Below are 14,728 nucleotides of genomic sequence, written 5' to 3' on the forward strand. Positions count from 1 at the left end.
CTCCTATGTGATGCCACCTGGTGACTTGTGGATTCATATGGGCTGTAGTTGCTTTTGGGATGGTTCTATGACTAGCTGTCTTGAGGACTGTGGTTCTATTCCCTCTTTGTCCATTCTGGTAGGAGAGCCTGTTCCTGAATTTAGACTCGCATATGTGTCCAGAATGGTGAAACTCCTGACCAGCCTGTCTGCAAGGTCTTCGTTGATGCAGTCTTAATCCCGTGGTTGGAACCTCTTTCAGTTCTGCTTCTCCCAAGGGTGATTCAGATGTAAGACAAATCCAGCTAATTAGTCGTGGTAGGTAGTTTAATTTCAAGACCTCTTATGTCCCTCAGAATAAATACTGAAGACCTTCTTCCAGGTTTTAGGTATGCTTTTTGAAGGATTTAGGTCAGCTTCTGTATTTGCACCATGAGTTACAGCATCATGCAGTTTGCGTGCACAGTGTGTCTCAGAACTGAAATGTGTTTTTTCTTCCTCATGGAAAGATATTCTTGCTAATAATGAGAAGACAAGCCTATGTGGCTATAGCCTGTTTTTTTTCTGTATGGTGTGCAGATCTTTGTTATTCCTTAAGCTATCCTTTAATTGGTCTTGGACTACTGCCATTAAACATCAGTATTTTGTAAAATTTCATATTCCTAATATAGGTGATCACAAATATGATGGTTTAGGCAAGCACTAAATGCAAGGTAGGGAAGGAGGGTGCTCCAATTATGTGCTGCACTTTTATTTTGAAGATGAGCAAAGGTGCTGCTGCGCAAAGCAGGACAAAGATAACTGAAAGCCATGGGGTTTTTTCTTATTTAGATCCAAGATCAACCCCAGAATTACTGTAATTTACAGCAGTTTCCTATGGATAGTGTCACAGCACAGATTACTCTGTGCAGTGAAAATGTCCTCTCCTGTTGTATCACTGACATGACTCCTACCCTACCAGGAATATTTTGTCAAAACATCTTAAATCATTTTGCAGTTTCTTAAATACAGTATCAATATCTTAGTCCCAGCAATAGCATACATTTCCTGAGCATCCCATGTTTGCCTCCCCACACTGCAATCCTCTGTACTTTGGTACTGCTTCTACTTGATGAGTCTGTGCAATACCAGAACAAAAGAGACTGGACAAATTCTTTTTTAATTCTTTTGCATTTATAAATTGACCCAAGGCAGGTAGAGAAATTTGTGTTTGTGCGGGTGTCCCATATTTTCAGATTAGAAATGTTGCTATAACAAGCTGTTTTCAGTTGACCGTTTTTTTAATAGGTAAGAGTTCATGTAGCTTCCTAGGTTACTGCAGGGGTGTAAGGCATTCAGAGGCTGAAAAATGTTGTTTTATTCATAAAGTTATCTGAAATTTGAGAAAAAAAACAGATAAATATTATAATAATTATAGTACCTGGAATTATAGGAGAGAGACAAGCTGTGATTTAATTAATCTTTGATACCAAGTAGATGCCTTGTTTCCCATGATATTTCACTCCAAGCTCTAGTGCATTTCCTAGTAATTCCTAAGAAGCAAATTGTAAAGTTACATGAAGGAAAGATTCAGATGAATCTCCTTTTTGGCACTTAATGACTGCTGGCAAGAAATATGCTGCTAACTGAGACCTGACCACTGGATTCTGGAGAGTTGTGAATGAAGGGCCACAGGGCAGGCAGGCAGTCTGTTACCTTCATCTTCCTCTTCTGGGCAATTGTCAGCAGGAGTCACTTTCTGGCTAATATTCTGGTTCAACAAGAATTACTGCATTGTGTATAAACCACCATTACACAGATTTAATCCATTGCTCACCAGTCAAGACACTGTTAATAGGAGGGACAAGGGTTATTTGGGTCTTTTTAAGTGTTAAAGGGCTTATATATGTGTAAGGCAGTAAAAGCTTTTAAGAATACTTACCGGATAACTGTGTGGCATACTGGAGGGGAAGAAAGAGTCACTTTTGTTTAAACTGTTTGGGAAGACCTCAAATGATAGTTATCTCTTTCTGCCTTACATTTCACAGCTGTTCTGTGTTGTGCAAGGAATATGATCTTTAAATGTAATTTCATTTTGGTTGAGGGGAGAGAATTTTTGGAAGACATGTATTACTATTTTTCCCATTTTCAGGCAAAATTGTTTAAATATTTTATAGCAGTTAAGTGACTAAGATTTCAGTTGGGAATGTTTTCATTCCTTGTCATTCACAGAACATCTGTGAGCAGTTTACAGTAAAACTTGGCAGTAAGCCACAAGGATTTGAGTTTCCTAGTTATATAGGAGATAGTTGATCAACCTAATTAACAAAATAATGTTTTGCTTCCAATTCCATGTGCAATTTTGAAAAAAGCAGGAGTACATTTTAATGTGTATGTAATGAAACTGACTAAGACTTGCCTTTGAATGGGTAGGTATTCAGAAGGGAAACAATTTTTATTGACAGCTAAGGTGAGAAATTTTATAGGTGTGTGTTGAAGACATTCAAGAAAACTGTTTAATGCTTTGTAGTCTAGTTCCGTGAAGATTCTTGTGTATGGGGAGTGCATTGAGCCCCCACAACTCCTGTACGACAGTCAAGTGGTGGTCTGTGCCTTTTTCATGAAAATACTGACTATTTTCTATTCTGGCACGGTATGATCTGTCCCCCCCGATTACTCTTCCTGTCCGCCAGATCCTGTTATTGCACCAAATACAGAAACTAGGAATAGAACAACTCTCATGTTTCTCAGATAATACTGAGGAGAAGATGGAAACAAATTAACTGGAATGTGAAGAGGTACATTGTGAGATGAAGTGGTGACACGGTCCACTGAAACACTGGAATCAGGAATGCAGAAAAATGCAGAATCTTGTGAAAATTCGAAGAAGTGTTTCACTGAGCACTCAGATTTAATGAACACTCTCACCTCTGTTGCCCTGGTCCCCTATTTGTCAAATGTGAATAACAGCACTGGCTTACCTTACTTCATCTTACATGAAGATAAATTCACCTGTTTTCAAATATGCATATATCCCAGCATTGAAGTGCATAAGTAAATATGATGAATAAATTTAGAATCCACTGAAAATAGACTACTTTCTGCATTGAAAGTATCTTAACACTTATCTTTATGTTAAATCATAAATCATACTGCTTTAATATTCGTATCTGTGTTTCTAGGTAATAAATCCAAAGAAAAAAGGAAAAAAGAAAAAGTATGTTAATTCTGGAACAGTAAGTAAATATATTTTATGTTACTGGATGCTTTTGTTTTCTCTTGAAACAGTGTAGTTGACTTGTAATTTAACAGAATTAGAAAAGAACCTGCTGTGAAGGCCACAACAATAAACTATTTACTCTTATACAGCATTTATTTTCAGATTTTTTTAATTTGAAGAATCTGATAAAAGCTGTGTCCAAGTGTGCTGTTAAGTTGCCAATGATTTCCAAAATGAGTTATACCAAAATTTCAGTCAAATTCTTGAAATTATTGGACTGAACACTATTAACTTTTATCTGAAACATATCTGCACTTTTAAAAGTCAATTTTCTTTTTAAATTTAACTGCTGAGCTAGCATCAGTAAAAGCTAGTATGGTTATCATGGCTAAACCAAAAAGAGTCAATATTTTGGATTACCAACAGGTTTTTGTAAATTTATGTTGAAAGATCTGTTAGTTTAGTTTGGGATGAGAGTTTAATGTCCTTTTGTTCATATTCCATATTCTGTTTTGTGAACCATTTGCTAGCAATGCAAATAATTTCTTTCAGCACTTTCTCAGCTTCTGTGTTCTGGCATGCATGATGTTTACAAAAAAATGAAGATAAATGTTGAAGAATTGTATATTGGAAAACCTAATCAGATATAAGATATGTTTTTTGAAAACACATCCAGTGCGTAGGTTTTTTTCCATATGAACAGTTCCACTGAAGTCAGTAGGGCTACTTTGACTCTGAACTGTAGCCTTGAAGGAATGTTTTCTCACTTTCACATTCTTGTATAGGTCTGTTCATCAGTAGGAAAATAAACATTTATTTTGTACCTCTGCTTTAAATTGTAAAAAATAGGCAGAAGCAGCTTGTCCATGAAAATTTACCATACAAGATCTGATTTGTTAGATAATTTATTTTTTGCTAACATATTCCTTTTACCTTGATTTAGCATGTTAAAATAAAGTTCTATTACGCCAAATTAATGAGTCAGAAACTTATGAAAAATGATTATTTTAAATCAATACTAAAAGTAAGTGTACTCAAAAATGCAGGTACAGAAGAGCAAAAAAATGCATTTACATGATTCATTTTCCTGTTGATTTTGGTTTTAAATATTTTAACACCTTCACATGTACCTGTCTGCATTTGAAAGAACATATTTTACTCATGTTTGGACAGACAAAATCAACTGTGTCTTGTTATCCTTTTTCTCAAATTACATGGAAATTTCCAATAAACAGTTATTAGCAATTTTCTTTCCTCTTTCCTTCTCTACCAGTGTTCTCTACTGTTGATTTTGTAATTTCTTTTCTTTATCAAGTCCTCTTTGCCCCCATTTGCCCTTGCTTCTATTAGTCCTTCAGGCTTCCTTTACGCTTCTCCAAATTGTCACTTTCCTATGAGTTTGTCTGCAGTTTTGTTTTTTTCTCCCTGTCATTCACCCAAGATATTCTTTATCTCATGGATTTCTAAATTTTCAAACCAGGCACCAAGACCATTATTCTTACTAATAGGAATTTGGCTTCTGGAAAACTTTAAGTAAAGTGGATGTAGATCATTGACTGCTATCTCACTGCTGCTTTTAAGGACTATGTACATACAATAGCCATCTCAATTCATTATTATTTAAGGGGTTGTTTTAAATTCAGACATACTAAGGAGAAATGTTTCAGAATATATGATTAGTTTCGAACAAAGCACAGTAGTGAAATTTAAAATTGACTGTGTAAAACTTGGAACATTGGTAGTCATTGTCTGTATGGAAGTAAACACTTTGGCCACTTTGGAAGGGTGTTGTCTGTTTCCATTTTTTACCTTTTTAAATCAGATTCACGGAAAACATTTGCTTAAACTAATTAGGAGTAAGATGACCAGCTGTAATAACAGATGAACCATTAAAATGTGTCCAGTGGGAAAATGCTTAGAAATTTCAGTCTTATATGCAAAACTATGCTACTGATAGTCTGGTAGATCTTTGTTATGGTCTTCTGTTCTCAACTAGAAAGGTAATTTGATGGTTTTAAACTTTGCAAGACGCTAAGAATCACAAAGAACCTGTGACAAAGGAAGTATGATAGAAGACAGAATTACTACCTGTAATCTCATTCTGAGTCCAAGTTTACAATTTAGGAATATATTTAATTTTTATATTTTGCTGCAGTTGAAGGTAAATCAAATTTTGTGACAAAATTTGTGTTGTGTGGTATATGAAGAACTTAAATGCTGGATCTTTTCCACTTGAGTTTATACTTATGTGACTCAAATGCTGGAAATTCCAGTAAAGCTTTTAGACCAATGTCTGTGTTTTGGACCTATATCATTTCTGAATGATAAAAGCTGGGACTGAAGAAATTTCTTATCTCTGCATTTTTTATATATTTCACATGTATGTATAATTTACTAGATTTTTGCATTCTTGACTTGCATCAATACTCAATACCACATTTTATGTGAGATGAGAAATTACATAAATAATTGTAATTGAGTTCTTTAAACAGTGTTGAAGTACTTGTAGAATAGATGCATTATCATCTAGCCTCTAATATTCTTGTGTAGATGTAGTGCACAATGACCGGAAGACATGCATGTGGTAACCTGCCCTGGAATACAATCTTCCATTCCTTACCTTTTGCTAAGGAAAAAAAAAAAAAAAAGGCAAAAAACAAACCACAACAAAAAAAAACCCTCAATTGTAGTAGACTTCCAAATTTGTCTCTTCCCTTTCAAGAACTGCCTATTGAAATAGTTTTGTTTTGTTTTTTTTTTTATCTTTTTTCCCTAATACTGTAGGAAATTACATCTTAAGGATAGAGTTCCAAAAACATTGTGCTTATGTCTCTATTTGTTCAACTGGAAAATGACAATTAATGTCTGACTCTCTTTTATTTGCTTTCAGGTAACATTGCTTTCCTTCCTAATTGAAACAGAAGTTTCATTCCTTGACTATATTAAAGGCGGGTATGTGATTGGCAACAAACCTTTCTTGTTTTCACAATCTCATTGTAATTCACTAATAATTTGTATATGTATTTTGCATATGATGACTCTAAGTGTATCTGTAAAGAGCTGTATTGTTTCCTCATTTTAGAGACTGTACTTTTCTACATAGAACCTGCAGATAGTTATTGACATAAGTTAAGTTATGGAACTTCGCTTACAATGTTGGAATTGGTATTGGTACTAAAACACTGAGATTGAGTAATAACCTCTGATCAGCCAGTGAAAATTGGATTAACTGAAAGAGAATTATCTATATACTATTAAATTAGTAAAATGCTGTTTTATTTCTTCTGATTACACTGACCTTTGGTGTATTTAATATTGGCATTTATTTAGAGCCTTTCCCCTTCAAAGGCATTTTTTCAATACTAATTATGTAAAACTTATAACAAGTTCAATTTCTCATTTATTGTCATTTTCCCAAAAGGGAAGTAGAGACAGAAGCATCAAATGGCTTACCCTAGAACATGCCTGGAAATGGGAGCAAATCTCAGAAATTCCTGGCTCTTAACCTCCCTGCCAGAACACTACTACTTTTTAAGATAAATGGAAATAATTTGTTATACATTCCCAGGCACTTAACATGCATTTTTGAGGCATACAGTCTGAATATGCATTCCACATTTATTTTAGACCATTGATTACCTGTGAAGGAACAAGTTACTTTTTTTGTGCCAGTCTTCAACCAGGCTTCAGCTGAAATAAAAAAGAAGTCTATGTTGTGTTTTGGCAGCAGCAATATAGGGCTTTGCCTTTGTTCCCAACAGTGGTAATGCTACAGATGAGAATGTGCTTAAGGTTTATTCCTAAAACATTCATCACTGAAGTTCATTAAGTTAAAGTGATGCCCCCAATCATAATTGTTAGCTACAGAGAAACTGTTGGTAAGCTATCTCGACTGCCATTGTATTCAAGGTTTTGAAAAACCACAACCTGAGGTTGTACTCCATACTGAACTGATACCTTGTAGAGGGAATGGATCATTGTTAAGATGTACTCCAAACTGTTGACCCTAACCCATGGGCTGCTGCAGAGTGTAATTTTTTTCTCTCTCAAGGACTAATAGCCTCTTTGATGTTTCAGTTCTCCCAAACAGTTAAATTTTAAAGTTAGAAGATCCAAATTCACTGCTGTTCGATCTCCATCCAAGAAAATAAATATCTTCACTAAGGGTGAATTCAGTCTGTTATGTATCTCAAAACACAGATTAAACCTAACAAGAATATTTTATGCATAGTACTTAAAAATGGGAATGCTTAATTAGGGTTTTTAACATGGATGTAGATGTATTCTCTTTAAAATTCTTACTCAATATCTTTGGAGAAATTTGTGATTTGACTTGCTCATTTGCTCGCTTTTTGGTGGCTGAACATATTTTCTCATTTGAATAGCATGCAAAGCCTCTGCTACATTTCAGATTTGATTGTTTGATATTACAATGTTGTATGGTATACACGACAGGTTATGGGTGACCTTCAGAGTGAGTTCTATAGGCCCATCATTGAGGCCTGTAAGTAGTGGGACACATTAGTGGAGGGAAGGGGCTGTGTCAGGGAGCAGCCGGCCCTCCCCAGAATGGGTGGGGAGCTGGGAGCGGAGCTGAGTAGCATGGCTGGCAGGGCAGGGTCTCACCAGCCAGGGCCCAGTTGTACAGTACATGGGCAAGGCAAGCAGGGCAGGCCCAGAGGTGGTGGCCAGGCTCAATTAAGAGTCCAGATCATCAGGGAGGTTTGTGGTGATAAGGCAGACTGAGGTCAGGCTGGGAAGGCAAACCACAGATCCGGGTCAGGATCGGGTCCTAGTTTATATATTGAGCATGACGTCATATGGTATGGAATATCCCTTTGGCCAGTTTGGGTCAGCTGTCCTGGCTGTGCCCCCTCCCAGCTTCTTGTGCATCTCCAGCCTTCTCAGTCGGTAGAGCATGAGAAGCTGAAAAGTCCTTGATTTAGTGTAAGCACTGCTTAGCAACAACTAAAACATCAGTGTGTTATCAACATTCTTCTCATACTAAACCCAAAACCCAGCACTATACCAGCTACTAGGAAGAAAATTAACTCCATCCCAGCCAAAACCAGGACAGATTGCCAGGCAGGCCTATGGTGGACAAGGCAAGGAGGTCAAGCCAGGAAGTCAGTCCATGGGTCAGGATCTGGATTAATGGAGTCCATGGCCAGGCATGGGCTTGGCTGAGCTGGAGACCCATACTCCTCTGACATAGCTCAAGCAGGGACTGAAGGCTGAGCTGAAATGGGGCTCCTGAGCCAATGGGGGGGGGCATGTGGCAGAGGGCCAAGGTGAGTCTCTTTAGCCATTAAAAGGCTTTTTAGTACACTCAGGACCCCTACACTTTGTTCCAGGATGCTTCTGGACTGCAAACTATCAAGCTCTTCTAGAATTGCTATCCTTACCTCCAGTTTAGTTCAGTTAACTGGAAACACTGCTGCTGGAATACTTATTGTCTGTTTGCACTCTTTGGATCCTACAGTTTCTCCTCAGAGAGGATGCAATTCAGTTGTTGACTGCATTAGAATCTGTTACAGTTAGCAAAGGTAAAACTTCCTAATATAGGTCAGGCATGCTGTCAAGGTACTACTGCATCTTTAACAGCTGAAGAATATGTTGACTCTATATGCTATAAAGAATTCTATCAGCACATTTGCTTGACAAGTTGTTCCTGAGGCACCTAGGTTGCCATAGTTAGGAAACCAGTTATTTCTGTGTTTCTGAGTCCATTTCCAATGATCAGTATGGCTTGTTGTGCCTGCTTTGAATCACTGTGAGTTACAGATAGACAGCTTCTTGAGATAACAGAAGAGTACTTGGAGCATCAAGGTTCTGGATGTGATTTCCATATGAACAGTCATGGTCGATCTGTTGTGGAGCCCTTCTGATTTGTGCAAGTGTTCTGGTTTTAGTAGAGAATCCTAGAGTTTGAGAGAAACAGGTTACTTTTATTAGGACTGCTGTTGCCTTTCTCAGGAACATTCCTGTTGTGGACTTTAACAGAAGTAGAAAATGGCCATCCATCCATGTTTACGAAAAGTTTGTATTGAATGAAGTATATGTATACACAAATGCATGAAGAAACAGTTTTACCTCTAGTGTAGCTGTTTGTATTTTGAAGTATGTTGTACATATATGCCACAACCATCTTATTCCCCATTCATTCAAAATTTGTCTCTACGAGAAGAGTGTGTGTAATGAACTGAGGAATTAAGTTTTATATCTAAATTTGGAAAGAAAACAACATAGTGGGTGCATATGTAATCTTGTTAGGGTGGCTTATCGCATTTCTCACTGAGATGTTACAATACAACTTAATAAACCTAATTATCTACATTCTATAGACAAATAATAGAAATTTTGAATACAAATAATACTTTGTTGTTCTTATTGATATTTTGTATATATCTTTGTAACTGCAAGAAAGAAGACTTGTGATATTAATAATTACCACTTGAGCTTTTTTCTTCTTTTATATAAAAAGAGTATAATTCAGCAGAATGCTCTGTGCTTAGAAGTATGAGCAGTAATACTTATCGTTTAATTATTTTATATAGAATCTTGTTTAGTGATTCATACAGTTATTTCTATGTACATGCCAATGAACACTGTAGAAATACTTGTATAAAATGTTACCTTTCTTTCTGCAACCTATACAGTTTTGTAAACATGACCAGGAGGCTGAGACTCAGAGTCATTTTCTTGGCTTCTCTCTTCCTTCATTCATCTCATTTAATACTACTACATACCAGTTGCAGTCCAGGTGACAGCTTTTGAAGGAAGGGGGAAGAGAAGATTTTTTCATTAATCAGTCTGTTTTCCCATCAAGTATGTCCTCCAAAAATTTTTTTTTTTTTTTAGTTCTCTATTTTTCTTCCATTTAGTTAGGCAAGGGGAAGAAAACACTGATTCTGCAATAGACACAATATTAGCTCTTCTATAAATGGATGCTTATGAAATACTTCATGTTCAGAACTTTCATTGTAATTGATTTGAGGTGTCTAGAACTAATACTGATTTAATGGAAATCTTGACAGCTTTAACTGCGACAAATTGGGATTACAGTATTGATTTCATTGAGTCTGCATCTGTTTAAGTGGGATTCCATTATAAGTATCATCAGTGTGACTGTTGTTTTTTTAAAGAGCTTTGAAGAATGAAATAGAAGTTTGTCCGTAAATTCTAATTTCGTTTTACTACATAACACTGGGTTTTATAGCAATATGGCAGGAAAGAGGTGGATGTCTCTTTTGCATCTGAATATTACATCAAGCGGTGCCATCTTAGCAGCTGGCTTTTCCTTACATCTTGATGCTTAATCACATATTTTGCCACACTGTCCTTCCCACATTTAAAATAGGTACATTGTGCTAAAATTAATGTATATTTCAAAATCGGATTTCTCCTACCACTTAACAAATAATAACATATTCCTATCAAAACCCTCCAAATGTATGAATAAGCTCAGGACTTAAGGGATACAGCTTTGAAGAGGAATGCAGTTAAAATTATCCTGGTTTACAGGAATGACTGTCAAACAGCAGTTAGCTTAGAGTCTGCTCTGTTTTTGTCTGGAATAGAGATCAGGAGCCAAAAAGCTGCAAGACTTAGTGGACGGAAAGGATATTTCTGTGCAGAAGTTTCTAGCCCGTTTGACTTATTAGAATAGGGAGTGGGCTAACAAGTTACTCTAGGCATTTGTAAATCAATAAAATTCAGGAGCTGAATCCTTTTGCAACTCAAAAATATTAAGTCATCTCTTCTGTCCCAGATTAGTGGAAGATAAGAGGAAATGTTTTCCTCCCATCATGTTAAAAGCCTTACCGTCATCCAGTTTTTTGGAAATGAACACCCACACGTTGTTTGGATTCTAAGGGCTTTGGACATACATTTTTAACTGAACTGTATTAAATCATTGGTGGTCAAAATGCAAATTTAGAACTCCTTTCATGACAGCTATTTTCATCCAACCAGTATACCATATAATGTAATGGCATGCATATTTGATGTTCGGAGGAGACCTGGTGTGAGATACAGTTATGAAGCAAGGGCTGCCATAGCTACATATTTCAGAGGCTTTACCATATATTTCTTGTATCCTTGGCGAATAATGAGGAGTAATAAGACTACATAAGAGGAAGATCTTGTAGACCCTTTATCAGGAAAATCTTCTTTATCTTGATATAGCATTTGGCCAAACAAGCATCTGCAAAGAGGAAATTATAAAATAACTGTCACTGGGGACTTAAATGTCATGGAGAGGATACAGACTCTTGGTAGTGTTAGTTACTCCATTAGCTCCGTCGTAGAGTTCTGCACAGTAAGTGGTCCTCAAACCTTCAACAGCTTCCCCCCGCTACCAGACCAGCTGGTTGTCACTCCGAAGCCACAGGAGGAAATTCATGTTGCCTTCCAATGTACTGCTTAAGAAAAAACCTAATAATTACAAATATTATCAAGCCTAGTCAAAAGCTACATCCAGGCTTAGTTTGTTCCCTTATGTATATCAGTGCTGACAGAGTTCTTATTAAAAGACGATAGGTTTCACCTTGCTTTCCCAAAGAAACAAACAAAATGGCTGCTCTGTGGTTGCGAGGTGAAGATTACTCTTCCTTTTAAGATACTTTCTTCATTTCTCGTGGTAATATAGGGTAAAATCACCTGTCCAGGTATCAAATAGATCATGTTTTTCTATACCAACTAAGTTCTGGCAGAGTAGTAGTGATCTGATCCAGCGCTGAATCCATAAGGCACATTGCTGTGCTTGGGCATTCTACCCGAGTTCTCCCTTGGGACAGGACATTCAGCAGCTCAGCCTGCCTAGCCAGGTGTCAGTATTTTAGTGGCTTTTGTGCAAAGTCTCATGACTTCGCAACATCACTGATGTAGCGTGTGTCATGAGCTTTTAATGTAGCTCCTTGGAGAAGTATACAGCTGGAAAAGCAGGGACACAGCCTTAGCCAAAGAATTTCCTTATCAAAACTAGTAAATTTTGTTGTCTTGATGTGTTTTAAAATTTGCATCATTTAATCAGGCACCTAAATTTGTCTCAAAGACTTCAATTTTATATGCTTTTTTAAATTTTGAGCATCCTTATTCTGAATTAATGATTTTTCAGCTAATGTCCCTTACACAAAATACAGTAATCAATAATCTTATAAAAAAATACATTATTGTTGATGAAGGTTAATATGTTAATAATAACCAAATAACGTGTACTTGATACAACCTAAGAATTAGTCTGTTAAAAAGAAATAAAACATGTAGTAGAAATAAAAACAGGACAGTGGACTTTCAGATATATTCATTACGTTTAATTTGGTTCTAGAATAAAATGGGTTACCATGAAAACACTTCTTAAAATGTCATCCAGATTAATTTCCCAGTCATCCCATTTGGCTTCCGAAGTAGTTTATCTGATGTTTTCATGACACATAGCTTTTAAATTAGCCTTCCTGGATTAATTTTTTAGTTATGGCTGGTTAATTTTTTCAGTCCTGGTGAAACAGCAGAGAAATTAATACCTTTTCTTAACAATCTTTTGCACAAAATACACATGTTCACAATATTAGAGCTGCTTTTGAAAATATTTTCTCCAGTGGTACTAATTTGAAGTTGAATTGTTTGTTTGAAAGATCCAGTTTTGTGTTCAAAAAAGGTTTAATTACATTTTGATAATTTTGACTTCAAGGGTTGACCTTTATTTTGTACCTTTTTGCAATTTATTATTCCTTTCCTCAGAGGACACAGGTGCCTTGTGTAACTTAGGCTTCTATCTCTCCTTTCCATGAGATCATATTCAGAGGGTTGTTTCTGATACAGAATCATAAAATCATTTAGGTTGGAAAAGACCTTTAAGATCATTGAGTCCAACCGTTAACACTGCCAACTCCACCACTAAACCATGTCCCTAAGCACCACACCTACACATCTTTTAAATACTTCCAGGGATGGTGACTCCACCACTTCCCCGGGCAGCCTGTTCCAGTGCTTGACAATCGTTTCAGTGAAGAAATTTCTCCTAATATCCAGTCCAAACCTCCCCTGGCACAACTTGAGGCCATTTCCTCTTGTCCCATCGTTTGTTACTTGGGAGAAGAGACCGACACCCACCTCGCTACAACCTCCCTTCAGGTAGTTGTAGAGCGCAATAAGGTCTCCCCTCAGCCTCCTTTTCTCCATACATATGTTGTATGATATATGAAACAAAATGGTCATTGAAAACATAGGGTGATCACACTGCAGGTTTGCCCTAACAGAGTTTGTTCTAGCTTTCCTGGTTCTCTGTAAGACATGAGTGACGTTCTCTGTTGTCATGAGTCCATAATACAAAGTGACAGTTGCATTAACAGTGGGATCCAGCTGGGCATTTAATGCCATTTTAGACTCCCAAAAATTTCCATGGTGTACTAAGTACCCTGGGGACTCTAAAATAACATTAGGAACCTATCTTTAGGAAACTGAAATCTAATCTATGTACAGTCATCTATAAATTGTTGAAATCAAGTAATTGGTTTAAGTTCTTGCATGTTTTTATATAGCGGTATCATCGAAATGTACATACAGATGGAAGCAAATTCTAGAGATGTAGACATCTGTTTTGATCTTATTTTATATCATGATTTTTATAGTTGTCAAATTGGCAGATACTATAATATGCGTACTCTTCTGCTTGGACAAAAATTGTAGTCCAGGTTACAGTGGATTGTAAATGGGAAGGGGAGTTTTTCTAGTTTACCAGATGGGTTTCTGTTATCTGGAGCAGTATATATTTAATACAGATACACTGCTTTGAGGAATACTGCAGAACCTGATGCTGTCAGTCATTAGCTGTAGTCACATGAAAATTGACTCTGTTCTTTTTGCCATTAGATGTTGTTTCAAGATTTTTTCTTTCACTTCTGTTAGCCATTTTCCTTTTTAATCTTCTTTTACTGTGCTTTCTCTTGTTTCTGTCTTGAATTCAGAATCCGTGAAACTCTATTTCTTCTTACCAATTGGATCAGAATAGCTGATCCAGAAAATGAGTTTACAAATAAGTTTTGCTGTTCTTATGCAGAGGAAAAGCTGTTTGAGGTTTTTTTCTCACTGACGCGTTCTTCAGCACACTGAAGGATTTCTGTACTTGATGTACCTGACATGTAATGCTTGGAGGAGTCTTGTTTTACTCTTCAAACATTGCACCACACCAAAGCCCTTAGAATTTAAGTACAGGGAGATTATAGCCCAAAAGCAGTTTTGCTTAGCAGTGCCAATAAGGACTCTAAGCATAAATCTAGAAATGGTATTTTATTAGACTTTTTTGTTGTTGTTTTTCCTAACCTGTTCTTATCTGAGGAAGACAACTTTTCTGCACGCTATGGTGATAGTGGTAGAAAACTAGTTGACACGCACTTCTTAGGATCTTTATTCTTACAACTTAACTGCCAGTGCAGAAGGACATTGTGATTAAGAAGCCACAGGGCCTGACATTTGGGTACAGATCAAAGAAAATCTGACTTGTCATGCCGTTAAAAATTTTTTGGTGAAACTGCATAAAGCAGAATGCAG

The 14,728-nt window shown here is 36.6% G+C and overlaps 1 protein-coding gene across 1 annotated transcript in view; it reads left to right on the top strand.

Moving 5' to 3' along the window:
* CPNE8 (copine 8) overlaps positions 1-14,728 on the top strand; it is a 113,212-nt gene that overhangs the window by 75,610 nt on the left and 22,874 nt on the right. Inside the window, exons 12-13 of the mRNA XM_075145844.1 lie at positions 3,141-3,194; positions 6,069-6,130. Of these exons, the coding sequence (XP_075001945.1) occupies positions 3,141-3,194; positions 6,069-6,130 (116 nt within the window). The remainder of the gene's footprint in view (positions 1-3,140; positions 3,195-6,068; positions 6,131-14,728) is intronic.

Source organism: Calonectris borealis, chromosome 1 (assembly GCF_964195595.1).
Source record: "Calonectris borealis chromosome 1, bCalBor7.hap1.2, whole genome shotgun sequence".
NCBI lineage: Eukaryota > Metazoa > Chordata > Aves > Procellariiformes > Procellariidae > Calonectris > Calonectris borealis.